The following is a 26,413-nucleotide window of genomic DNA, read 5'->3' as shown; positions in this document are numbered from 1 at the left end:
TTTCTTTTCTTTTCTTTTTTTTTTTTTTTTTTTTTTTTAAATTGGTTTGTTTGTTTGTTTTGGTTTCTTTGTTTTTGTCAGGACGTTTCTTGCTGTAAGATTTCTGTACTCTCAAGCGCAATCAGCTAAAAAAAAAGAGACCTAATCAGCTGCATCCCTTAGCCAAGGACATCCTGAAACAAAAAAAGTTCTAAGGATGTGTTAAATCAACAGATTTAATACATCCGTGTGTCTATGTGCACATTGCTAACTGGGCAAATACCCAAGGTTTAGATATCCTGGAACTGAACCACCTGGATTATAATACCAAACAAATCACACCTACAGGTCAAAGAGACCCTGAGCACGACTAGAAATTTGCTGAGGTTACGTGATTTGTATGGGAATTAATAACTAATTAATAATTAATAGGAGAGGGGCTGTACTTGGAAAGTTATTAACTGGATATCTGTGTAGAAATAATGGTGTGAGAAATCCAGTGGGCTTTGCTGGGTTTGTGGGACACCAATGAGCACCCAGTCTTGGGCTGCTCTGAAATCAATAACCAATGTCTCTCTGAAGTGTTTCATTATTGCCTTGTTGTAACAAACCCGATTTTGGGGACAAACAGTGCGAATCTGCTCGTTTGGGGTGTCAGGGGCATCCTCCACACCAGCACAGCTCTCAGCAAGTTGCCTTTATTTACAACACAGGTGAGTGAAAATGAGAACAGCCAGGGAGCAGCCAGGGAACAGGGCTGGCACAGCACAGGTTATAAGCCATAAAGACACTCTGCAAACAAACAGTCGAGGCTTTGATTCAGGGCTGGGAAAATACTGTAACAGGATTGATTTGGGGCAGTTAAATACCATCGTAGCTCCGTGGGTTCCGTGGTTTTGGGGATGGAACTAAGGGGAGCAGAGGGGAGCACTGGGATAGTGAGAGTGGGAAAAGGAGGGCAGAAAACTCTCCTCAGCCCCCAGAGCCACAAAATCTCCCAAAGCTGCAGGAGATGGATGTGAAAACCACCCTGAACAGCAAACAGCACACACTGCCCAGCTCTAACACTGTCCATCTAAAGGAGAAAATAGATTCCAAGCGTGTTTGTTGTGCCAGCTGAGCCCTCACTGCTCAGTCTTCCTTTTCAGGGTGTCAGGGAGGAGTCTGGAGAGGAAAAACAGGGCAACACGAAGGCACATTGTGGTTTTTAAGGTGCAAGGGTGCATCTGCTCCAACACCTCCCAGCCCTCAGTTCAGGCAGCTCTCGTGGCACTTTCATCCTCCAGAGAAGCTTTGCTCGCATTGCACAGGGAAGAAGATGAAGGAAAGTTCTTTGTTCATGGGGCAAGTTCCTCCTGCTTGGCTTTGCTGAAGGGAATTCTCAACTCATGTAAAGTCGCTGTGCTTCCATGCAGGACTTTCAGGTTGAGCAGAGGTACCACACTGGCAGCGTGGGGTGTCTGTAACCCAGCTTTGTTCCAGCTCCCCAAATTACAAGCTTTCACCAGCTGCTTTGGAAGCACCTGAGAAGAAAGGTTATAAGAAAAACAAACATCCATTACTCAGGGTTATTGGCAAAAACCAAAATAATAGAGGCGACTGCTGACCTCAGAAACTGTGGGTAAAATTTGTGCTGACGTGTTTAAGCAGAGCTGGTGAATATGGAATCAGTTCCAGTCTTCCTGCAGCAATTTTGAAACAATAAAGGTTAAAGTAATCAAAAAGCAGATTCAAAACTGACAAAAGGGAAGTAATTCATTCCTTTTCATCCACAAAGCAGGAATGCCATGGAAAACAGCAACAATGGCTTTCCTACAAATGCTCCTCAACAGCAGGGTGGAGGAATCTCTTGTACATTTGAGAGGCTCTGATTGTTCAGCTGTCTCTGAAGGATCCTCAACAGCAGTGTGACTGTGGCCTCAGTTCTGACTGTGAATAGCAGTGAAACACCCGAGGGAATCTGTCTGGGAGAGTCCACAGTGACACTGGGACAGGAATGAGAGGAGGTTTGGATGGATACCTGCATTGTGCACACCAGCAAAGACCTTCAGTCTTCCAATGGGATGGGTTCCTTTTCTTCTCTTGCCTTCAAGCTCTCCTTTTCTTTACTGTTATAAAAAGGGAGAAAAAGAAGAGAAAAAGGCCCAAATCAGTGCCATGCTGAGCAGCAGGGTGTCCTGAGTCACACGGAGCACACCTAAGGTGACACAGTGAGTGAGGTGACCACAGCTCAGGTGATCATCTGCAGCCACCACCACAGCTGGGTCCTTCTCTGAGCGAGGAGCCACGGAGAAGGGCAAGAGCCACATGAGGACTCCAGAGCTTGTCCATCCTGGGGCTCTGCTCTGCCTGCACACAGCCAATTACGGCTAATTGGGTTGGCAGTTTTGCATTGTAGATGCTCCTTGCAGGGTCCAAGCCAAGAATTCAGAAAGGCTGTGGAGATAAACTTGACAAGATCTCCAGGAACCCCTCCCTCCCTCCCTCTGTGTCCTTACAGCTCAGTGTCTGCCACCTCCAGCCTCTTGTCTCGCGCTTTCCTGCGCCGCTGCCGGCAGATAATCACGGCTGTCACCACGATGATCATCAGCACAGAGGCAGATCCGATGGCCACGGCCAGGAAATGGATTTCTGAGAAACTCACTGCGTGGGGAGAGACAGACAGAGGACTGAACCAGAGGGACACACAGGAGGAACGAGGCTGAGATCCTCTATCTGTGAATAAACAGGCTTAGGCTCCTCTTTTTCCCTCATGGTTTCCACTTACAACTCCTTTCCTCCGAGAATTTCCCCAGATGTGGAGGAAGATCACTCCAGTTAGCTTCACACAGCCCCTGGGGGGTTCCTTGGCCTCTCACCTTTCTGCACAACCCTCAGCCGCACCTCCCCGATGGTGCCATAGACATCTGGCCAGTTTGCCACCTGGCAGGTGAAGGTGCCATTGTCACTGGGCTGCAGGTTCCAGATCATGATGGAAACGTCATGACGCTCGATGTTCCCATCCCAGGTGACTCTCTCTTTAAACCTCCCGAAGGGGGGCTTGTGGGGCTCCTTCAGGTAGTAAAACACCTAGAAAAAGCACAGAAACATGGAATGGCCTGGGCTGGAAGGGACCTGGAAGACTCCTGTGTGCTCTCAGTCGTGTCAGCTGCAGGATGTCCCCTCAGACAGCTGTGCTGCCAGCAGCTCCAGCTCCTGACCATATTTTAGCCCTGATCACCCAAAACTAACCATGAGAGAGTTTTCTAGGCAGGGTCTGTAAACAGAACTCAGATTAATCATCACCAGTGACAAAGACATGAACGTACTTGTGGCTTTCAGGTGTGTCCATATACCTGGCACTGCTTTATTTGGGAAAACCTGAACGCCTGAAATGGAGCACAAGGATTCCACTCACCGGCTCGTGAGTGCTCAGGTCCTCGGGCTGGAAGTTCCAGGTCACTGTCAGCTGCTGGCTCACGGGGCTGCTGCTGGAAAAGGTGCATTTCAGCCGCTGGTTCGTCCCGTTCACAGCAACCACCTCCTTGGCAGTGTGAACTTCCACTGCTGCCGCCAGCCACAGCGCTGCGGGGAAAGCAGAGGGGGGAAATCGCTGTGTGCAGTGAGCTCAGCGCTGCTCCTTATCAGTTTTAGCTCCTGAGGAACCTTATCTGTGCTGGCAGTGGATAATCTGAGTGTCCCGGGGGGTGATCCTGCAGATTTACTCAGCAAAGCAGCCCTGCCCTTTCAAACCAGACTGAAACCCACTCAGGAATTGTTATTTCTCATGCCAGAACTTTCCTTGATGCACTTCATACCCATCCTCATGCACATCACAGTGAAACTGCTCTTGCTGATATATCCAGAGCCAGTTTTAGAGGGTTTACAGGTAAATTCAGTCAGGCTGAGGAATTCTAAAGGAAATCCTCAAGGTAAATGTGGATTTGTTTGTCCAAGAAACATCCCCACAAGCACCACAGCTGCTGCTTCAGAAATAATGAGCATCACTTACTCGATGCTGCCCTGGAAGTGGGACAACGAGCAGGAAGGAAAAGAAAGGAATAAAATGAAAGTTAGGGAAAAGTAATGGATTGCTGGTGAAGGAAAAAGAAAATATCAATCAGCTCCTGTCACTTTAGGAAGTTAACTCGCCCCAGTGTGATTCAAGCGAAAAAAAAAGCTTATCTGGGGTTGTACAATATGACTTCATAATGACGACGTATTTGGAAGTAATTTATAACTGAGGACTTCCTTCCAAATAATTCCTTATCTCAAAGGGGAAAATATTTGAAACGCCAAAACATTGAAGGCATTCACATGTGAAAAACCTCACCGGCAGAGATCACGTTTCTCATGCAAACATTCAGTGCCAAATCGTTTAATTTTAAACTCCTTGACAAGAACAACTGCGAGAAATAAGTGCAAAATACTTTTTTCCCAAGGCAGATTACATCCGTGTGCTGATGCATTTGGGAAAGGAGGATGCGGTTCTCCTAAAATCCAAGTGTTTTGATATAAACCACTGAAAATTCAAGCGAGTTTCGTGTCAGTCTGGAACCTTTGCTGAGTAAAGGATCTGAACCCGGAGCTCCTGGACAATCCCTGATTGTTTAGGAACAAAGGTAGCAAAAAAAAAAGCCTGGGAGTAAAGTCCAGATTCCCGGCAGGAAGAAAAAGACGTTGAAACCCGAGCTGAGAAGGAGATCACCGCAGGAAATCAAAGTTCTTCCTCTGAAACACGCCTAAACCTGTCGGGGTAGAAACTCAACCACTTCGTGCAACTTCCAGCGAACCTCCACGGAAAGAACAGCAGCAAGGACGGGAGAAAAGCCTCAGCCTTGGGGATGATTTCGGGGATCAGAAGAGGGGATGAGGGGCAGTTTCCTTACCTCGGAGCTGCGCCCCAAGGACGAGCGCAGCGCCCAGCCAGGCGCGGCCGCGCATCGGGGAGACAATCCGGGCTGCGGAGCCAAACTCGCTTCGGCTTCTCGCTGACCGCGTGAAAGATGAGTTTCTCGAATTCTTCCCAGCTCAACAGCGCAAATTCCTTCCCCCCAGCTCGGCGTGCGAGGGGAGGTGAGCTCTCCCTCTGCCCGTGCCAAGCTGCGCCCAGCCCCGCTCACTTCTGCCCTTAAATCGGCCAGATTCCCAAGGTAAGATTAATTTCTTCTCCCTCCCATATTCCTTTGCTCTTTTGTGTTGCAATCATTCCTCCTCCCAGCCGCCACCTGAAACCACTCCCCTCTTGTGGGAGGTCAAAGAAAGTTTGCCTGGAGGTGTTCATAGGTGGCTCGAAGGAGCGAGGGCCGTTTGTCGGGCAAAAAACCTGCGAACGATCCCAAAAAGTGACAGTCCGTGGCCGCAGGGAGGGTACTCCTCCAGGAGATGGAAACGTCCCACCAAAACACAGATACCTGCACTAAAATGATTTGAATATTCCTTGGTTGCAGCCATGGACTGGCAGCCTGCATGGACTGGTGCTTGGGAAATCCTTGGAAAAGCCAAGTGGCAAATGGTTCCAGCCCGGGGACAGTCCAGGCGCAGCTGGAGAAACCCCACGGCGCTCCACGAGTGAGAAATTCCACAGAGCACAGAATATTCCGCTGGAGGCACGTGGCGGCTGCGAGTGTGGAAATAATCAGAGCCCGTGTGCTGGCAAAATACAGATGTTTGCATTCGCGGCCATAAATCACCGGTTTGGCAGTGTTTGTGTTTGGTTCACCAGCTCGTTCCAAGAAATCATCCCTGGCTATCACTTTCGCTTGGTGCTGATTCTCCTCGCGGCGGTGCCAGGGCAGGGTTGGGGAGGATGCCCGGATTTTTGGGTGTTTTTGGGGTTCCCTGCAGAGATTTGGAGATGGAAAAACAGCGCTGAGGCCATCAGCTCCTTGGATTGTCCCCAAAACTGGACAGAGAATCCTGGATCTGCTAACACATCCCTGCTAACGTCCGAGACACCAAGGATCGCCGTTTTCCTGGGAATAATTCGGTTCTGTGTTAATCCTTCATCACTTCATCTCCGCAGACTTCCACTCAGTTACTATTCCAAAATATCACCTCCTTTTGTTTCCTTGCCACCCTGAATATTTATCACTCTGGGGCTTCGTTCAGGTCGTGTTTAAGGTACTTGCAAGGAGCGTTTAGCAGCCAATTTGCGGCCACATCCCGATATTATTTCTGCACAGGGCTGGGAACAGGGTCTATTCCCACCTCTCCAGCAGACTTTTCACAATCTTCATCTTCTTTCAGAACACGTGGACCACAAATTTTAAGAGAACACCTCATCCCTGGCACACTCACCAGTAACCGAAATTCTTTGCTGCTCCATTTGGAAACAGAAATAAGTAAAAGAAAGCTCTGACAGCCAAAGGGAGCGCCCCGATAAAGGAAATCGGGCACAGCAATATTCTCTCTCTGGAATATCCAGCATCCCTGCGGGCAGCAGGGCCCGGAATGTCCCTGTCGCGGTCCTAGCGGGGATCTGTGCCTGTCCCCAGCCCCGGCTGGCAGGGACAGTCCCTGCGCTGGCGCTGGCAGGGCAGGAGCCCCCTCTAGTGGGGCAGGCCACTTCCAGACGGGAGAACATCCCAAAAACGCTGCTGGGATGGCTCCGGGTGAGCGCAGGGCTGCGCAGGGAGCGATGTCCCGGCCCGGCACGGCCAGGCTCAGCTCTGTGCCCCGGCAGGGTCTGTGGGTGCTGAGCTTCCTGGGGTGCTTCTGGGTCCTTCCTTCCGACATTCCAGCGTCTGAAAGGGAAGATGGAGAGGGAATCTTCATCAGAAACGGGTGACAGGACAAGGGGGGATGGATTCCCACTGCCAGAGGAAGGGTCAGATGGGACAGTGGGGAGAAATTCCTCCCTGGGAGAGTGGGCAGGCCCTGGCACAGGGTGCCCAGAGGAGCTGTGGCTGCCCCTGGATCCCTGGCAGTGTCCCAGGCCAGGCTGGACAGGGCTTGGAGCAGCCTGGGACAGTGCAAGGTGTCCCTGCCCATGGCAGGGAGTGGAACGAGATGAATTTTCAGGTTCCTTCCAACCCAGACCATTCTGTGATTCCACCTGAAGTCGTTTGCTGCGGTTGGAACTTCTCAAACTCTCACTTTGGAAAGCTGTTGGGAAAGTCCTGATGGCAAACCTGATTCCGTCTTGTTTCTCCCTCTTGCTGCTCCCAGGGCAGCTCCAGGAGCAATCCCGAGCCCTGCAGAGCTGGCACAGAGCAGAACAGCCACCCCTGGCTGGCAGTGACGTCCCATGAAGACATTTTGAGTCTCCGCACTTCCTGACCTGAGCTTATTTCACGTGTCTGGCTCTGCCTTGGCTGCTCTGCTGACAGTGAGTCCCCCAGCCCTGCCTGAGCCGTTATCAATTCTGGGAAAGGAATCCTGGGCCTCTTTCTTGAAAAGCCACCGTGTTCTTTCCTGCCACAGCCATGCCAGTCTGATGTGGTGCAGAGGAGCAGGAGGAGGAGGAACACGAGGATGAGGTTGGAGCACTGCCTGCCCCTGCTGGGGCTCCTGCTGTGGGCAGGTGAGTCCCCAAATTCAGTGCAGTGGGAGCTGTAAGGTTCCGTGGTCTTAATTTTGGTTTTATCCTTTATCCATGCTCTTTTCTTAAAACATTTCGGGGTCCTGGGTAAATAACTTCAGGCTTGGTGGGATGTCAAGGGTGTGGTGGCAATTTCCACCTCACCAGGGTGAAGGACCAGCTGGGTTAGGATGAAGTGCAGAATATCGGTCCAAGGCTCTAAAGGAGCCATTAACGAGGAGAGATAAGTCTAGAAGGTAATTAATGAAGAGATTTAACAATGAGAATACAACTACTTTGCCAACATGCTGCAAACACCAAACTTTGAGAAGATAGAAAAACTAAAATGTGGTTTATCAGCAATAAAACTGTTTGTTCTATTTTCAAATTTAAATTCATCTACGCAGAGAAAAAAACATCAGGTCACCTTCTCTCCAGCCAAATCCGATATCTGTGGAATTCAACTCTATGATTATTTACTTGTAAAAAGACAAATGTCTTTAAAGGAAATCACAGGCCTGATTCACACCTCCTAAAAGCTCTTTCTTTACTATTCCAGCTCCAGAGCCTTCCGTGGAGCAAGTTGTTTCCTACAAGGCAGGAAAATCCCACAGATAAACTGTTTTTCAGTTAAATCAACGTCAGGGTCTCCAGTGAGTTCTCTCCTGCAGAGGACAGAGGTGCTTACCAGGATTTTCCAGCAGTGTTTGCAGAATTTCGGGGTGTGCACCTTGCAATAACAACCCTTTTTCTGAGCTGGGTTGGAAAATGATTCAAGTTTCCATTCGGCGTTAGGCTGTGTCAAAAATGGCTCCCAATTTCAGAACAACATCCTGTCTCACCAGCAGCAGGTCTCTGATGCCTTCAGCATCAACGTGGGGTTATAAACATCTCTTTCGAGCAGCTGAGCTCAGAAAGGATGTCCTGGGAGTAGGAAAAGTGTTTGATATCAGAAGCTCAATCACTTAATTTTTTTTTTTTTTTTGCAGTTGGCACCACAGCTCAGGAGGGTAAGTATATTTTACCACCTTTCTTAATTATTTAATATGTTAGAAAAAAACCCCAAGTATGCCTCAAAAATGAGGACCAAGAGTCAAGTAGAAGTATTTGAATTTGGCAAATATTGCAGGATAGAAAAATTCACTATTCATTAATTGATAATGGTGTGCCTGACTGGAAAAATTGACCATCATGAATTATCCCTAATAATTCCCAGTGATCCCCAAGCAGGGTTGGGCATTTCCAACAGCACCAAGCAGCGAGGCAATTGTGAGATTACTTTTTAACACTCCTTATTTTCTGTTTTGCAGATGCAGAACCGGAAGGTAAGTGAATTTTACCAGCATTCTTCACTACTTAGTGCAATATAAAAACTGCAGCTGGCTAAAAAACAGGTAGAAATATTTGAGTTTTCCCCTTGGTTTCCTTTCCCATTGCCTTCCTTTCTGTCTTCCCAAGGGAAATTCCTGGTGGAGATTTCGGGCACCACGGTGACAATCACATGTCCCTTGGATGATGTGGGTGTCCAGTGGGAGCCACCTGGGAGAACCGAGGAGGGGAAGCTCATTATAGAGGACCACGACAGCACTCCTGCCAACCTGAGCTGTTCCCTGGGCAGGGACAGGCGTGAGCTGTACCTGAACGCCAGAGGTGAGTGAGAAACCCTCAGTCTGCAGGTTTGGGGAGCTGGGAGCTGATTCTTGGTGCTGCCCAGGCCCTTCCCGCTCTGTGTGGGAAATAAAGGAGTTCAAGAGCCCGTTTTTGGCAGAAGGAATCTCCCCTTTCCTTTCAGTTTGCTCTTTTCCCCTTCCCAGCTGAGCTCTGAGCATCTCCCATCTCCTCATCCCCTCAGTGTGTGAAAACTGCGAGGAGCTGGACGCCCTGACGGTGGCAGGGATCATCACTGCCGACCTGCTCATCACCCTGGGGCTGCTGATCCTCGTCTACTACTTCAGCAAACGCAGGAAGGGCAGAGCCAGCACTGCTGGGGACAGCCGGCCACGAGGTGAGAGCCACCCCTGAGCACCCAGCAAATCCCTCATCCCCACTGCCTGGAGGAGCATCCTCTGCTCTCCACGAGCTGCCAAACCATGCTCCTGCTTCCCACACGTGTTCTCCAGGCTGCCTTCATGTAGGGCTGGCAGTGGCTGCTGTGCCAAAGCCTTCCTGCCTTTAGGAACTCGTTTTCCAGGCTGTCATGCTGCAGCCAACCCTCCAGCTCCTGGCAGCAGTTGCCTCTTTAAGAGTTCAAAATAAAGCTGTGGGAGATGATCCATGGTGTGCCTGGCCCTGGGGTCATCCTGGAAGTCCTTCATGACAGGAACCCACAGGGATTCACCCTCTCTGTGTTCTCTTTCAGGTCAGAAGATGCAGCGTCCTCCCCCTGTCCCAAACCCGGACTACGAGGTGAGGACTGTCCCTGTGCTGTCCATCCTGCTGGCTGGGGAGGGATAGCCAGGGCTGGCTCTGACAGCCAGGTCATTAACCCTTGAAGAAACATCCAGTCCTCCAAGTTTTCCAAAGTCCAAGTCCTCCAAAAGCTCCAAGTTTTCCTGGCAGTGGAGGAAAAAGATGGCAAGGGTGGAGCATCTTTTCCTGGTGCTGCCACAGGGATTTATTTGGGAGCAGAACTGCAGCTCCCCGTGCACTGCCCCTGCCCTGCTGGGCTTTTCTCCACGTTTTGTGTGGACTAAGGTAAGGATTGCTGAGCCAAGGTCTCTGCTGTTCCCACAGCCCATCCGGAAAGGCCAGCGGGAGGTGTATGCAGGCCTGCAGTCCAGGGGCTTCTGACATTCCCAGGATTGCCAGGCTGGAAGCCAGCAGCACTCGGGGCTAATCGCTTCTGCCCAGCTTGTTCCCAGCTCTCTGCAGCTCTGCTGAGGCCCTAGCAAGCCAGGAGGCCAAGGGACAGGGATGTTGTCCCACCCTTGGTGTGCTGGGGTTTGCCATCAGGGAACAGAAATGAGCACATTGGCAAGAATTTTCCTTCCCATTAAAGGACTGCAGCCTCACTTATGCTTCCTGGTTTCCTTTTCCTCTCACACTTCTCCCTGCTCCAGTTGGTTTTCCCTCCAGTTTAATTCCTGCCCTGAGTGCCTCCACTTGGTTTCCTGGGCTGATAGTGGGTTCCTCTCAGAGGGATTTTCTCTGCCCTCCTCCTGCTCTCACCTCCACAGCCTGACCTTCATTTGCAGCCAAAGGAACAGAGGCAGTCAGTAAAAAAACCCCAAAATGCCACAGCAGCAGTGGGGCAGCTTTAGAAGCCCACGAGTTGTTTTGATGCCTGGGAAGGTTTCAGGTGGAACCGTGGCTGAGCCACCCCCGTCTGTGCTCCTGAGCAGAGCAGAGGAAGCAGCAGAGCAGGGCTGGGGGTGGCTCAGCCCCGGGGGAGGTGACAGCCAGCAGCTCCGTGCAGGATGCGGTTTGCAGGCACAGCTGGGCTCTTTTACCACACAGGGCCTTACAGCCCGAGCAGGGAGATTGCAAGATACACACAGCACCAACCCCCAGCAGCTCCAAACCACTCAGGGTCATGTTGTCACCTTCTGCAAAGCAGTGCTGCTGCAGGGATGTCTGCTCAGCCCAGCCGTGCAGGACATTCCCACCAGAGAGTCACTTGGACCACTCTGGGTGTGCTGCCTAAATTTGGCTTCAAAAGGTCTACATTTTGCTACACCCTGGTGCTTCTACCACCATTTTTGGGGTACATGAATGTATCCCAACGTTTGCCCCAGTGCCATCCCACACTGATCTCTGCAGGATCAGCACCCACCCAGTGACAACAGCTCTGCCACTGCTTACCTGCACCTGCACAGGAATATTGCTGTGTCCTTCCCAGGGTGAGGTGATGCTGGCTGGCCCTGTCTGGTGCCTCTGTCCCATTTTGGGGACTCAGACCACGTGAGCTGTTTCTGCTCGGGGCTGGGGAGTGGAGACCTGGCCTTCCCAGTGACCAAATCCCATTCCATATGAACCTTCCCAGACACCAGATCCCATTCCACGTGAACCTTCCCAGACACCAGATCCCATGCCATGTGCACCTTCCCAGTGACCAAATCCCAATCCATGTGCACCTTCCCCGTGATCAAATCCCATTCCATATGAACCTTCCCAGTGACCAAATCCCATTCCATATGAACCTTCCCAGACACCAGACCCCATTCCATGTGCACCTTCCCCAGGGTGTCCGACACAAGGGACAGAGCAGGACGCTGTGGGACAGGCTCATCTTTAATGGCAGGAATGCACAAGTGCAAGAAGTCACAGAATGAGCACAGTGCTACAAGCAGCCCATCCTGGAGGAATCTCCAAGCAAAACCAGCACTGATGAAGGCAGTCAGAGTCTCAGAGTCTTCCCACTTCACTTGCGGGCGCGGGCAGGAGCCAGTCGGCTGTACTGCTCATCCTCCCGCTCTCCGAGGGGCTGGGAGGGGAAAAAATGGGAGATGAGCCCCAGATGTGCCAGCCTAGCCCTGGGAGGGGGAGCTGGATCAGCCTGTGGCAAGGTTCTCTCCACACAGGGGGCTGAAGGTGTCCCCAACACTCACCTGGTAGAGCTCGTTGGAAAGCAGGTTCTGCCTGTCGGAAGCTGAAGGAAGAAAGAATGTCAAGGTGAAGGATCAGGGGAGCCACGGGCAATGTGGGGAACATTGACAAACAAACCCTGGAGGGCTCTGGTGTCCCTCCCGTCCCTCACCTCGTGAGGAGTGTCCCCTGTCGTGGCCAGTGATGCAGTACACGGCCACCGCCAGGAACAGCGTGGCCACCACGTCCGCGATGACGATGCCCGAGATGGTGGGAGCGTCCACTTCGATGCAGTTCTGGCACACTGCAAGGCCAAAAGGACACGGCCACTGAGAGCAGGGTGACACCCAGAGTGCTCAGCCCCAGGCCAACACTGACCAGCCGGGTTTGCCCTGTCACCCAGGGCAGTGGCACAAGCTGCCACATGTCCCCCACGCCCAGTGCAGGGCCACAGAGGCAGGCCATGGCACTAAACAAGGCTGCAAAGCTGTCACAGGGTCACCACATACAGCAAAACGGTAGAGACACCCCAGAAAATGGGAAATTCCCCCAAGACTTTGCTTGGCTGAAAACTCCAAGCAGCTCTGGCTCTAGGAAAGCAGGTGTGCAACACTCACTTCGGTAGTGCACCTGGAGGCTTTTCCTGGATTTTCCTGTGTCACACGTGTAGAGACCTCTGGGATCGTCATAAACTGCGCTCAGGTCCAGATGTTCTCCGTTTCCAACAGCATTCCCATCTTTCCACCACGTGATGTTTTTGTCGCCCTGGCCTCGCACACATTCCAGGTACACCTTCCCACTGACTTCCTTCACGAATATCTTCTGCCCTGTGGAAGGAGAAGAGAGCAGAACTTCACCTCTGAGTCACAGCCGCGGTGCAGAGCTCGGAGATCCTTCATGGAGGTGAAACATCACATCGGGTTGTCCCAAAAATAAAAAACCCCTGGAAAAAGCAGACTCTGCCATCCTTGCTGCACTGATTCCTTTTTCCCCACCGACATTCCAAACCTCATTCCCCAATGGCAAACCCCACGAAACCTTGGGGCTCCTTCCCAGCATCTCCAGTGACCATGGTGAGTGTCCAGTTGATGACCCCACAGCAAGGACTCACCTCGGACCCCCCAGCCGGCCAGGGCCAGGCTGGCCAGCAGTGCCCAGGCGCTCAGAGCCGCTCCTGTCGCCATGGCTGGTGGCAGTGTCGCGCTGGCAGGCGGTGCGGAGCGCTGCTCCCCGCAGGCACACCCGCCCGGCTGGGTCGGTACCGGATGCGGGGCTGCTGCTCCCTCCCCCGGCGGCTGGGCATGGGCGAGCGGCGCGGAGAGCAGCCTGGCACCCGGGGGAGGGCAGGGGGGACATGGGGGCTGAGCTTGGGGTCCCCAGCAGCCAGGCACCCCCGGAAATCAGGGATCCCCAGGTCCCTGCACAGCCACAGCACTCGGCGGCATCCATGGGGTCCCGCAGCATGCAGAGCCTCCTGCCGCAGCTGGGGAGGGTATTTCCATGTACCGGGGAGCTCCTGGTATTCCCATGTCCCCCGACAGTCACTGCCCCCGACAGTCACAGACACGCAGTATCCACTGATGTACTCTCCAACCACAGACTTCCAGCATCCCCTGGCGTGCCCCCAGCAGCCCCGAACCACCCCACCCACGGAGCCCTGCACCATCCGCAAAGCCCCCCGGCATCTCCGTGTCCCCCCGAGCCGCTGTCCCCAAACGGCCCGATCCCCCATCCCCGCTGTCCCCGCGCAGCCTCGAACCCGCGGCACTCCGATCTCGCTCCGCTCCGCGCTGCAGTGCCGTGTCCGTCGCGGCCGCCGTAGGGCGCGCGGCATGGCGGCCATGGCGGCTCCGGCGGGCTCGCTGGTGGCGGCAGTGCTGGCGCACTCGGGCCGCCTCGACAAGGAGCACCTCGGGGCTCGCGTGGGGCGCCTGTCCCGCCGCGTCGAGGAGCTCAAGGCAAGGGGCGGCAGCGGCGGAGGGACGGGGGCAAGGGGAGAGACGGGGGGCTGCGGCGGAGTGCGGCCGGAGCGGGGTGTCCAGCGCTGGGTCAGCTCGGGGTGTCCAGCCCTGGTCAGCTCGGGGTGTCCGGCCCTGGTCAGCTCGGGGTGTCCGGCCCTGGTCAGCTCGGGGTGTCCGGCCCTGTATCAAGGGATGTCCAGCCTTGGGTCAAGGGGTGCCCAGCCCGGGGTCATCCCAGAGTGCCCAGCCCTGGGTTAGCTCGGGGTGTCCAGCCCTGTGAAGCTCTCTCACCCTGTCCCACTGCTGTCCCCGTGGCTGACGCTGTCCCGCTGTCCCCAGGGAGAGGTGTGCACCATGATCAACAAGAAGTACAGCGAGTTCCTGCCCAGCATGCAGAGCGCAGAGGAGCTGGTGGCGCAGGTGGAGGGGCTGTCCAACAACATCGACCTGCTCAAGGCGGGCATCGAGAGCGAGGTGACAGCGCGGGGACATTCTGCTCCGTTCCATCCCTAATCTGCAGCCTCCACCCTGTCGTAGTCACAGCCCCAAACCTGCCAGAGCTCAAGGAGAGTTTGGACAACACTTTTATGGTGGGATTTTGGGGTGGGTGGCAGGACTGGATGACACACCCATGTGTGTCCATTCCAGCTCAGGATATATCATGATTCTGTGACTAAGATCCCAGGGTGATATCACCCCTAGAGAATGCCTTGAGGTGGCACCAGGGTGTCAGTTAAGAGCTGTCATTAAGGGATTGTGGCTTTTGTGTAGGTGGAAAAGTGTGTCACAGTGTCCTTCAGAGAGAAGGACCAGCCTTGGCTGTGGCAGGGGGTGTGACACAGGAATAAAATGGATGGAGGCTTTTTCCTCCTCACTGAATTATTCTATTAACAGAAATAAGCGATAAATGACATTTAAAGGAAGGGGAGAATGTGTATGCTAACAACTGCTGTCAATGGACCGAAAAATGTTGTTGTTTTAGGTCCAGCGAGATCTGAATGTCGCTGTTGCTGAATTCACTGAGCTGAAGCAGCAGCTGGAGAGAGACACACTGGTCCTGAGTGTCCTGAAAAAGCTGCAGGAGGTGAGGAGGGGCAGCAAAAAACCCTGCTCCTCAGTCTGAGACATTATTGTGGGCTTCTCTTTTGGCTGAGTGGCTGTAGCTTACCACGTGTGGTGTCAGAGCAGAGCTGCAGTGACACCTGCGTGTGTTTGCCCTTTGCAGTTTGACACAACCATCAAGGAGTGCAACGCTGCCCTGCTGGAGAAGAAGTATGTGACAGCAGCTCAGCAGCTGGAAAAGGTGACAGTGAGCCCCTGGCAGTGTTGGTGAATAGCTGTGTCAGTTCCCCAGGGTGGTTTTCAGTGACAGGGGCTGCACTCACCCGAGCTGTGTTTGCTCTCCCCTGCCAGGCACGGAGCAGCCTCAGGAGCCTGGAGTCCCGCAGGGGCTTTGAGCTGAAGATCCTGAAGGCCCTGGGCATGGAGCTCACTGTGCAGACACAGAACATGATCTACCACCTCGGGGAGGAGTGGCAGAAGCTGATTGTGTGGAAGCTTCCCCCTTCCAAAGGTGCTCGCAGGTTTTGTTTTCCTCTTTTTGCCCCGCTGAAGTGCCTGTTGTCACCTGCAAGATGAGAAATGTGCTAAAACTGTTGGGCTGAGGGGCAGATCTTTGCTTCAGCTGAGTGAAGTGCCTTCTGCTGTGACATGGTGACAGCCCTGGGTCTCTCTGTGTGCAGGAAGCAGCAGCCTGGAGGCTGTGGTGCTCTCACAGCTGCACTTACACACGGTGCCACCCCAGGATGAGGACACTGCTGTCCCCTCCATTGCTGCTGTGCTGCAGGCCTTGGCTGTCCTGGGAGAGCTGCACTCCAAGCTCAAGGATTTCGGTAAGACAGACCCCAGGAACAGCCCCAGTAGCTCAGAGGGATAGTTCAGACTTGTTTTAACATGCACAGTGAGATCCTGTTCGCTCCAGCAGGACACTGGAAAACTTCTCTCTCTCCTGGCTTGTGTTTCCCACTGAGGTGAATGCTGTGGCTCTTATTAGTAGAAAAATATTTATCCCATGATCTACCTGGAATTATTTATCCTTTCCTGGCAGTTCAGTGTACTTTTCATCTGTGGCTGTGTGGTTTCATAGTCTGGTGTTTCATGTTTACCTCGTTAGCTATTCCCTGATCAAGGGATTGGTTCCTTCCACTTCATGCAGAGTCTCTAAATCCAGAATAATCAGGGTTGGACCTCACTGGAGCAATCTGCTGTTGGAAAACATCTATTTTTTCCCTTTCCTCAGGCCAGTTGTTGCTGCAATACATCCTGAAGCCGCTGATCTCATACCCATCTCTGGAGCCAGTCACAGAGGAGCAGCCAGATGTGTTCATCCTCAGGTTTAGATCCAAGGAGTTTGCCCTGGATGAGTCCTCTCCTATGGAGGTGTTTGACAAGATCAGGCTGGTTTTTGAAGTGCTGCACAAATACCTGCTAAGTAGGTAGTTTCTTCCTTTTGGAATTAGTTGTGATCAGTATTTTGTTCATTTAGTTAGAGTTTTCTAGAATATGTGATTGCTAATCAGCCTTATGTGGAAGGAAAGTGAAAGAAGAAAGGCTTTTGAGCTGGTGAAGGGTCTGGTCCAGGAAGCAGCTGTATTAAAATCCATTTTTCTTCCCTGGGATCCAGATGTGCCTCTGGAGCAGCCTGGGGAAGGCAGAAGGGATGGCAGAGTGACCCTGGCAGAGCTGCTGGGGGAGCTCATCTGGGAGGAACTCTCAGACTGCCTCATCCAGAACTGCCTGGTGAACTCCATCCCGAGCAACAGCAGCAAACTGGAGCAGTACAAAGAGGTGAGTCCCAAAAACTCCCTCAGGTTTGAACCCCCAGGCACTCCAGTGTGCTGTCATTCCAGTGGTTAATGCCCTCCAAAACATCATTCTTCCTTTGCTTTCAGCTTTTATACCCAATTTTAACTTTTTTTTGGTGATTTTAGGGGGCTGTGCTAATACAGAACACATCTGCTCTCCTCAGGTGATCGAATCCACAGAGGAATTTGAGAAAGCCCTGAAGAAGATGCAGTTTTTGAAGGAAGACACGACTGCCTTGCTGAAATACGCCTGCAACGTGGATTCCCACTTTGCCAACAAGAAGTGCCAGGATGTGATCATGGCAGCCAGGAGCCTGATGACCTCAGAAATACACAACACTGTCAAGGTGACTGGGGATGCCACGCAGCTTTTCCACCTGGAAAACAATCTCTAACTGTTTTGGGATGGTGCTGCAGTCCTGTGTTTATCTTGAGTCTTAAATCTCTGCCGTTCAGTGCTTCCTAATTTTGCCGATTCTCCTTCCTGAGCTCTGAATTCCATTACCCCTCTCTCTCGTTTTCTCTCAGATCACCCCTGACTCCAGTGTAGCCCTACCAGAGCTCCCTGATCCTGGGGCAGGAGACCACCTGGAGATGCACAGAGCCAGCCTGCTGCCCAATGGGACAGTGAATTTGGGCAGTGAGAGCAGGCTGAGCCCCTTCACCCTCTGCCTGCCCACCTGCCGCATCAGCTCCTCCGTGCAGCAGCTCGTGGAGTTGGCTTACCACACCCTGCTGGAGGCCACAGCCAGCACAGATCTCTGGTAGGAATTATTTAGCAGCAGCTTGGGTGTCAGCCTCTAGCAGTGCAAGGAGATGGTAATAGATTTAAAGAACTTGAAAAGAATAGAAAGTACTAAAAGTTAGGATCAGCCGTTAAAGTTACTCTCGTTTTGGCTGGAGGATAAATCCCTGGGTTTGGGCAGGAGACTGACACTGCTGCAGGCTGTTCCTCCAGGTTCAGCAGCCCTTGGAGTTCAGGTTTTTAGAAAAAATCAATTGTTTTTCTAAATCAAACCCATCTCTTTTTTCCCAACCCGATGCTAAGTGCTGGCCCCCACTGTGAGCAGAGTTCTGCCTGGTTTTGTGCTGCTGAAAGCAAAAAACTCCAGCTCTGCAGCTGGCAGGGCTCTTGAGGAAAAACAAACAGGATCCACACAAACTTAACTTTGAAAAGCAGAGACCACAGCCCTGAAGCAGGAGAGTTGCCCAGGTAACAGCTGCCCTTGAGGGGCAGAGAGAGGGCTGAGTGTTGCTGCACACCTGGAGGGGAAGGGACACTGTCCCCTTTGTTCTGGGCTGTCACATATCTCCCTCCCACACTGAACTTCAAGGTCACCACAGCCTTTGGGAGTTTTCAGTGTTGACAGTGCTCTCATTGATCCTGACAATCCCCTCTTTGTGCCAGTGCTTCACTGCTCAGAAAACCTTGTTGTGGGGCAGGTTGAGGGTCGGCTGGGAACAAGACATTAATGACAGGGTGACACCAACCTCCTTTCCCTTGTAGCTGTGTGCAGCTCTTCGACTGCGTCCGGAACATCTTCCAGCTCTTCTACGAGGTGGTGCCCACATACCACAGGTCAGTGTGTCCATATTTCCTGCTCTGAGAGGGGATAGTGCTCTTGGGACAGTCCCACTTGTCCCCTGCAGCCAGAGGTTTCAGCAGCAAAAATCAGCTACCCTTAATCTGCTATTAAATCATACCTGTGCAAAGCAGGTGCTTGAGAGTTTCTGCATTGTCAGTCCAGGGGTGGGTGAAGTTCTCACACAGCTCTATTTGTTTCCAGCCATGTAACTTGGACCCCAGGTCTGATGCACAGATTTTTCATGATGTTTTTCCTGTGAAAAAAAGAGCAGCAATGCAGGTGGAAAGTTCCCAGTCCTGTCAGGGAACTTCTCTTCCTTTTCTTCACCATGACTTTGCTGTAACAAAATAAATTCATGTTTGAGAGTCCATGGCTGGAAATAGTGTAGGATAAGACATGATTCAAATGCCTGAGTGCCATTTCAGACTTTTCCTGTCAGTTCCTGTGGGGATGAGAGGTTAAATCTTTTCACTCTGATGTCAGTCAGGCCTTGCCTGACAGACCGTGCATTTCTCTAAGGCAGACATCCCTATTTTCCTAACACAACCAGCTCTAAATAAACCCATTTCTCCATTTCCCCTCCTTTCTGGCCCAGGGAGAACCTGCAGAAGCTGCCCCAGCTGGCTGCCATCCACCACAACAACTGCATGTACATCGCCCACCACCTGCTCACCCTGGGCCACCAGTTCCGCTACCGCAGCACCGCCGTGCTGAGCAACGGCAGTGCCACCTTCGTGGACCTGGTGCCTGGCTTCAGGAGGCTGGGTAACTCCCCTTTCCCTCTAAAATCTCATGGATCACGTGGGAATTCACCCTGGCTGCTGGATGGTTTAGTGGAGGTGTGGCTGCTCGCTCAGTGTGAGCAGTGGATTCGTATTTGTTGGCGAAAATGTTTTCTGGATTGGGAATTTTTGGCTCTTTGAAAATGGTATCTTGTCCAGCATTTCGTTGCAGCAGGTGTAGCACTGTGTTTTGGGATCTGCTGCTCAATTCTTGGATATTTCCATTAGTTAATCTATGGAAATAAATTCAAATACAAGTTTATGTAAGCTCAGGAGTCATCCACAATTACTTCTGCCACTCTGCTTTTTTTCCAGCAGTGTTGTAGCAATGCAGGCTGCACAAGACTGCTGGTTAGACTGGCTCTGGGAAACTGTTTGGAGACTGGAAGTTTGATTAAAAATAAAACATCATAGCAAATTCATTATTCGGCACTTACAGTCATACATAGGCAGAGCAAATTTATTAATTGCTTAATTACTTCTCTCTGCTTATTTTTGCTCCTAAAGGGATGGAGTGTTTTCTGGCCCAGATGCGAGTGCAGAAGGGAGAAATCCTGGAGAGGCTCTCGAGTGCCAGGAACTTTTCCAACATGGATGATGAGGAGAATTACTGTGCAGCTAAGAAAGCCATAAAGCAGGTAAGGAGGGGCAGAGCAAGCCAAACATCCCAGTGCCTGCAGGGATCTGGGGAGGTGCACTGTGTCATCTCAGTCCTGAGAGCTGGGCAGCTGCTAAAAAACCGATTTTCTGACAGAATAATTTGGGGTTTTTTGTCCTGGGCTGTCTGCAGCAGGACATTTCATTGCTTTTTGCTTCTCTCAGCCTGGTTTCTCCCTGTTTGTCCTCCCCTGATGCCCTGGGTGGTGTTTTTGCTGCCTTGCAGGTGCTGCACCAGCTGAAGAGGCTGGGCTTGGTGTGGCAGGATGTGCTCCCTGTCAATGTGTACTGCAAGGCCATGGGGGCTCTGCTGAACACAGCCCTGGCTGAGATTGTCACCAGGATTGCTGCCCTGGAGGTAACTGCCACGTCTGGCACCTCCAGAAATTCTCCCTGAGATCCCATTTCACGCAGAAATGCTCGCTGTGTGTCCGTGGGAAATGTTCCCAAGTCCCATTTTTCACCCCAAAAATGAACCTCAATTCCCATTCTCCCCATTCCAGGACATCTCTGCAGAGGATGCAGACAGGCTGTACTCACTCTGCAGGATCATGGTGGAGGAAGGACCCCAAGTCTTCACCCCTCTGCTCGAAGAAGCCAAAAACAAGAAGTACCAAGAGGAGGTTCCAGTCTATGTGCAGAAGTGGATGACGTTCAAGGAGCTGATGATCATCCTGCAGGCCAACCTCCAAGAAATTGTGGATCAGTAGGTGTTTTCCTTTCCAGCTGGTTCTCCAGCTGCTCCCAGAGAGCTCTGAAGGGCAGGAGAACACCTTGTCCCCAGCAGGGAAAGCCAGGAAGGTGCAGGGAAAGCAGCTCCTGCTCTTGAGAACATCTAAGTCACCAAAGCTTCCCAACTCCACTTCCAGCAGGGCATAAATCCCCTTTTTTGTGTTGTTAGGAGGCAAATGGGAATTTTGCAGGCAGGCTTTAGGCTTGTTTAGGAGAATGAAAAGGTACTGAGTGCAAAAATCACCTCCCAGCTCTGTACCTGGCTAAACAATCCTGAATTCACCCACCTGCACTGCTGACACTGAAGGCTTGTCTGAGGTGCCATGTCGGGGCAGGCTGGTGAAGTGAAGGTCTCCCTCTCTCCCCTCCAGGTGGGCAGATGGAAAAGGGCCTCTGGCAGAGGAATTCTCAGCAGCTGAGGTGAAGAGTCTGATCCGAGCTTTGTTCCAGAACACCGAGAGGAGAGCAGCAGCACTGGCCAAGATCAAGTGACTCCATGTTTACTCTTTTGTGGCACAGCAAGAGCAAACTGAGACTTTCAGGTTTTTTTTAATTTCACCTTTCTTATTTGTACTGAAATTGAAAAGTCTGGAAAACTTGGGAATTGGGTAAGTGCTTCGTGGAGCTTGGCTGGGTGGGAGGAGCATCTCCTGGCTGTGTTTGTGTAACCTCATCTCCTGCTGGGCTCAGGGTGGTTGTGGTGCTCAGCTCTGACTCATCTATGCAGTTTTACATCTGTCAAGGGGACCTGCAGCCCCTCTGTGACCTCTTCTGTCCCTGCAAATCACAGACCTGGAGAGATTTTCATGTCCTTCCAGGAAGTGCCAAACTTTGCCACCTCAGGTCCCCCTAAGGAACAAACCTCAAGGGAGAGAATTCAGGGGGGATGTGGGGAAAGGAGATCCTGTGCTGAATGAACCATTGATCAGGTCACAGGAAAGTAGGAAAATTCTCTTATTTCTCATGGAAAATATCTTAAAACTGACGTAGAATTTTTCAGTCTCGCTTTCCCAGCTGTAGAAACCAATTCAGCTCCTTTATGTTTTGTTGGATGTCTTTCTGGTGTTGTGTTTTCTGTCCTTTAAGAATAATGAGAGAACTGTAAACCAATACAAAAAGGGAATGAAAGGTACACTCACAGCTTTGTCTTTTCAGTCACTAAATGTTTGACACTTGGATTGTTGTACATTTCTTTTAATTGGAAAACTCACTGAGCATTCATTAATCCAGAGACCAAGGTGCTGCAAAGTCCTTCCTGCCCAGTAGTGCTTAGAGAAGTTTCAGTCACAGTTTAATGTTTTAATCTGTTGTCTCCTGTTGTCCCCTTGTCGTTGGCACTTCTGTCCAACTTCTGTTCTCATTTCCAAGTGTTTTGTGCAGGGCCTGAGGCTTTCATGGCACTCCAGACCTTGCAGAACCTTTCTGGTTTTGTTTTTCCCCCCTCTAAGTGGCATCTCATGGGATCCCCTGCCCCTTTAAACACAGCAGTCCGAAAAAACAGCTATTTTGAAAAACACTTCTCCCCTGTTGATCGTCCACAGAATTGTAATTTGCTATTTTCTTTAATAAACTATTTATACTGAGCACGTTTGGGAGGCTGTTTGGGTGACAGGATGAGCCAGTCCTGGGCTGTTGTTCACTTGTGGGAAGGGCAGAGTTGCTCTGTGGAGTCTGATTTCTAGTGGATCTAATCAAATCAGTCAAAAAGGAAACAAAAGAAGGAATCAATACCATGAAAGAGACTGTCCAGGGGGCTTGTGAATCAAAGGAGAGGGTTCAGCTGGGATTAGTCTAAGGGACAAAGGCTCCAGACAGGCTGGCAGAGCTGGGCTTACCTGGGTGACCTGGTGGATCCAGGGCAGCAGCTGAGCCACGTTGCTGTAGACACCAGGGTGGTTGGGCTCAGCACAGCCCTGTCCCCAGCTCACAACTCCCACCAGGAGCCACCTGGAGCCATCCCAGCACACCAGGGGTCCCCCACTGTCCCCCTGCGGGGCAGAGAGGGGCAGATCACAGAATCCCAGACTGCTTAGGGACCTTAAAGTGCCACCCTGCCATGTGCCACCAGCCCAGGGTGCTCCCAGCCCCATCCAGCCTGGCCTTGAGCACCTCCAGGAGCACCCAAAGCTCAGGGCAAGCTGTGCCTCCCCAGGGTGGCTTCAGTCACCGCCAGCCCCCTGTCCCTGTCCCCAGCCCTACCTGGCAGGCATCCACGTGTCCCTGCAGGTGTCCTGCACAGAGCATCCTGGCTGTGAGCTCACCCTGGTACACACAGGAGCTGTTGCACCTCCTGGTGCCAATCAGGGGCACCAGGGCCTCCTTCAGCGTCCCGGCCACCTGCGCTGGGGACAGCGACAGACAGGCCAGGAGGGGAGAGCAGGGAGGAGGGGATTGCCTTGGGGGTGAGGTCGGGGCAGGAGCAGGGTGGGATGGAGGCAGGGAGAGTGTTTGGAAAATCCCACATAGGATGGATGGGGCGGGGAAAGAGCTGAGGGACAGCAGCAGGGTGGGATGGAGACAGTGGGAGCTTTTGGAAGATCACAAATGGAATGAAGAGCTGGATGGGGCTGGGAAAGGCTCGAGGCAGCAGCAGGATGGAGCTCACCTTGGGCAGGGCTGGTGTAACCCCAGCCCGACACCCAGCACTCTGTGCCCTGCAGCAGGTCCTGGCGGGAGGGTGGCAGGCACACGGCACGGATGGCACCTGGATAGGGACACGGGGACAGGACAGAGGGGACAGCTCTGTCAGAGCCCTCAGCCTGCCATGGAAAGGCTCCTGGGCCAGGGGCTGTGGGACTGCAGCTCCCACACACACCTCCCAGCTCGGTGTCCTGCAGAGAGGGTCAGGGCCAGGCTGGACAGGGCTTGGAGCAGCCTGGCACAGTGGGGTGTCCCTGTCATGGCAGGGGGTGGCACTGCATGATCTTTCAGATCCCTTCCACCCCAAACCACCGCAGGATTCTAGTTCTGCACAAGCTGCCCGGGAGGGACAGGACTGGAAACGGCTGGGTTTGGGCAGATTTTCCTTGTGGGACAGGACAGAAAACCCCACAGAAGGACATGAGGACACCACGAGGACACCACAGTACCACGAGGACACCACGAGGACATGAGGACACCACGAGGACACCATGAGGACACCAGGAGGTTGTCACCTGAGAACCTGAGGGGCACCTGGAGCCTCAGCAGGGCGATGTCATAGTCGAGGCTGCTGTCATTGTAGAGCGGGTGGGCGATGATTTCCCTGACTGGCACCCCAGCCTCGGGCTTGAGGGAGCTGTGGGTGACAATTCCTGCAAAAACCAGCCAGGCAGGGCCTTGGAGCTGCCTGGAACCGAGCAGAGCGGGGTGCCATGAGGGCAGGGCAACCAGCACTGGGGTCTGGGCTAGCAGCAGGGACAGGGAGCCCGGGATGGACACGGGGATGGACAAGGGGAGCCCAAATACCTGTGCACGCAGTGAGCTGCCGTGAGGATCCACTCAGGCCCCAGCACGGAGCCCCCACAGCGGTGCTGGGAGCCCTGGCACACACTGACCTGCCAGGGCCAGCGCCCAGGGGACACGTCAGTGCCCCCCACCACCCGCAGGGCCCCCGCCTGCAGCCCACACTCTGCAAGGAACGGGTGGGAGAGGCTGCAGCCCCAGCCCTGTGTGCTGCAGGGCGAGGGGAGCAGGGGAAGATCAGGCAGAGATCCTGGAGGGAGGGAATCACTCACCTGAGCACTGCAGAGCCACAATCAGGTCAGACTCACAGCTGCTCCTGTGGGGAATGAGGATTTGGTGGGAATAAACATCAACCAAAATCCCCAGGGAACTCCAGGGTGGCTGCAGCCCCCAAGGGGTGTTTGCTGCCCAGCACTCACACATTTCTGTGGTCAAAGCTGAGAAAAGGCTCCAGCAAGCCCTGCTCGGCCCAAGCTGCCCTTACCTGAGCTGCCAGGTGTGCTCCAGGCTGCCTTCCTGCTGGGGTGTCACCTGCAGGAACTGCTGCCCTTCCCTCACCTGCACATCCCTCAGCTTCACTCCCTTCTGCTGGGTCATCCTGCAGGAGCAACAGCAAACACCCCGGGAAAGGGCTCAGGAATGTGACCCTGCCGTGGGAGCAGCACAGTCCTGCAGCTCTGGCAGTGAACTTTTTGGCTGGCAGGACCTTCTGGAGCTGCTCCTGCAGGTCCCAAAGCCTGGTTTCCCGGGGGATTGGTGGCTCTGCTGCTGCCCTGGCAACCTCCAGCCCTTTCCAGGATCATCCCTTGGCACAGGGCAGGAGCAGCTGTCTGCTGTGCCCACCTGAGGTGGCCGAGCTGCTGGCAGAGCAGGGTGCCCAGGGAGGGAGCCCAGGGCTCGTGGCACACCAGGAGCCAGCCAGGCTGTCCTTCCAGCCGTGCTTCCAGCAAGGAATTGGTGCTGTTTATCCTGAAAGACACTAAAGCCATCCCATCACAGCCAGCCTGCGAGTTCCCACCCTCTGCACAGCTGAAGAGAGGAAAAACCCTCCCTAAACCCCAGCAAAGGCCATTTGAGGAGTTAGAAACTGAAAATGAACCCAGGCAGAGGGGTCACATTGTCTTTGCTGTGGGATTCCTCCATGCAATGAAGTTACAATGCTGAGGGGCTCAGCAGGACTTCAGAGAAAAGCAAAACAACTGCAAAATGCAGCAGATCTTGATTTTAAAGAGCATTTTTCCCATCCCTGCTGGGTCTGGCTCTCCTCTCCCTGTCACTGGGACATCAAGCAAAGGTACAAACCTGTGCTGGGAGCCCCTCGGACCACAGGCTCTTCCTCCTCACCATCCTCACACGCTGGGATCACATCCAAACCCTGCTCCTGCGGGGAGCCCTGGCCTGGCTGGGGCTCCTTCAGGTGCTTCACTTCAGGAGACAGAGAAGGGCGTGAGGGTGAGCTCAGGAAACAGAGAAAAAATCAGAAAAGCCTCAATTCTGTGAGTTCTGTCAGAAGCTGCCCAAAACTGGGGTCACTCCTGCCCTCTGGACTGGGGGGATGATCCTCCCCAGGGCCACAGCTGTCCCCACCCCACCCCGAGGAGCTCCCATCGCCACCACCCCCCTGCTGGCACCCCAGGCTCGCTCTCAGGGTGGCAGCAGGGCTGTCCTGGGGACACTGACCGAGCAGCCACGTCCCAGCCGCTGTCCCTGCCAGCAGCACGGCCACCCCCAGCAGCAGCAGCAGCAGCAGCAGCAGCCTCCTGGAGCTGCAGAAAACCCCACAGGATGCCTCAGCAGGAGCTGGAAGAGAGGGAGGGAGATCAGCGTGGTTAGTTCAGCTCTCCAAGCCCCTGGGATGTCCTGCAGTGATTCCCAGAGCTCACTGCTCCTTCCTGAGCTGAGCCATGGATTGTCCCAGGGCAGGACCCAGAGCCCACCCTGCCCCCAGTGCCACAGCAGCTCACCCACCGTGGGTCTGTGCTGTCCTCCCGGGGCTCTGCTCAGCATCCTCGGCGTGCCTGGGGGGCTGCTCGGGTGGGGCTGAGCCCTGGGGACAGCAGCAGAGCCCAGGGCGCGGCAGGGACACGGCTGGCTGTCCTGCAGGGGGACAGCGAGTGGCTCTGCTCGGCATGGCAGAGGAGCAGAGCTGTGTGCTCAGATCCCGGGGCAGCTCAGGTTGCTGTGCATGCGCCCAAGGCTCTCCTTGCTCCCAAACCCCCCTTCCCTGCTGCCAGCGCCCTTGCTCAGCCCCCTGCTGCTCCAGGAGTCCCGGGGGACACTCCTGTCCCTCCCTGGGGTCACCCTGAGCGGGAGCAGCAGCTGCCTCAGCCCCCAAACCCACCTCCCACCTGCTGCCCCTTCTCTCAGCCCCCAAACCCACCTC

At 53.3% G+C, this 26,413-nt stretch overlaps 5 protein-coding genes across 5 annotated transcripts; 2 read left to right on the top strand and 3 right to left on the bottom strand.

Moving 5' to 3' along the window:
• Positions 1-661: 661 nt before the first annotated feature.
• LOC146427575 (myelin protein zero-like protein 2) lies at positions 662-4,983 on the bottom strand. Its single transcript, XM_085081932.1, has 6 exons — positions 4,848-4,983; positions 3,377-3,543; positions 2,838-3,048; positions 2,478-2,622; positions 2,000-2,087; positions 662-1,502 (listed from the first exon to the last, which is right to left on the bottom strand). The coding sequence occupies exons 1-5, from the start codon at positions 4,900-4,902 to the stop codon at positions 2,027-2,029; spliced, it is 639 nt and encodes a 212-aa protein (XP_084938058.1). The 5' UTR covers positions 4,903-4,983; the 3' UTR covers positions 662-1,502; positions 2,000-2,026.
• A 40-nt stretch (positions 4,984-5,023) lies between these two features.
• Positions 5,024-10,491, top strand: CD3E (CD3 epsilon subunit of T-cell receptor complex). Its single transcript, XM_085081933.1, has 9 exons — positions 5,024-5,111; positions 7,129-7,288; positions 7,384-7,483; positions 8,470-8,490; positions 8,791-8,805; positions 8,939-9,130; positions 9,333-9,485; positions 9,840-9,886; positions 10,214-10,491. Exons 3-9 carry the CDS (start codon positions 7,435-7,437, stop codon positions 10,268-10,270), a joined length of 534 nt encoding a protein of 177 aa, XP_084938059.1. The 5' UTR covers positions 5,024-5,111; positions 7,129-7,288; positions 7,384-7,434; the 3' UTR covers positions 10,271-10,491.
• Positions 10,492-11,690: 1,199 nt separating this feature from the next.
• LOC146427573 (T-cell surface glycoprotein CD3 gamma chain-like) lies at positions 11,691-13,289 on the bottom strand. Its single transcript, XM_085081580.1, has 5 exons — positions 13,116-13,289; positions 12,622-12,831; positions 12,177-12,308; positions 12,028-12,068; positions 11,691-11,903 (listed from the first exon to the last, which is right to left on the bottom strand). Exons 1-5 carry the CDS (start codon positions 13,186-13,188, stop codon positions 11,841-11,843), a joined length of 519 nt encoding a protein of 172 aa, XP_084937706.1. The 5' UTR covers positions 13,189-13,289; the 3' UTR covers positions 11,691-11,840.
• Positions 13,290-13,825: 536 nt separating this feature from the next.
• On the top strand, positions 13,826-22,169 carry ZW10 (zw10 kinetochore protein). Its single transcript, XM_085081578.1, has 16 exons — positions 13,826-13,962; positions 14,305-14,439; positions 14,948-15,049; positions 15,191-15,268; positions 15,379-15,538; positions 15,708-15,857; positions 16,265-16,456; positions 16,649-16,812; positions 16,994-17,176; positions 17,358-17,593; positions 18,337-18,408; positions 19,011-19,180; positions 19,705-19,835; positions 20,081-20,212; positions 20,358-20,560; positions 20,958-22,169. The coding sequence occupies exons 1-16, from the start codon at positions 13,837-13,839 to the stop codon at positions 21,076-21,078; spliced, it is 2,355 nt and encodes a 784-aa protein (XP_084937704.1). The 5' UTR covers positions 13,826-13,836; the 3' UTR covers positions 21,079-22,169.
• TMPRSS5 (transmembrane serine protease 5) lies at positions 22,136-26,161 on the bottom strand. The gene is made up of 12 exons (XM_085081606.1): positions 25,999-26,161; positions 25,711-25,830; positions 25,333-25,455; positions 24,874-25,009; positions 24,515-24,628; positions 24,303-24,346; positions 24,034-24,196; positions 23,742-23,914; positions 23,192-23,290; positions 22,786-22,928; positions 22,422-22,574; positions 22,136-22,273 (listed from the first exon to the last, which is right to left on the bottom strand). The coding sequence occupies exons 1-12, from the start codon at positions 26,159-26,161 to the stop codon at positions 22,265-22,267; spliced, it is 1,440 nt and encodes a 479-aa protein (XP_084937732.1). The 3' UTR covers positions 22,136-22,264.
• Positions 26,162-26,413: the final 252 nt, after the last annotated feature.

Source organism: Lichenostomus cassidix, chromosome 24 (genome assembly GCF_008360975.1).
Source record: "Lichenostomus cassidix isolate B80296 chromosome 24, HeHo_3.0, whole genome shotgun sequence".
Lineage (NCBI taxonomy): Eukaryota > Metazoa > Chordata > Aves > Passeriformes > Meliphagidae > Lichenostomus > Lichenostomus cassidix.
The sequence above is the reverse complement of the archived record's forward strand: the minus strand, read 5'-3'. Positions and strand labels throughout refer to the sequence as shown.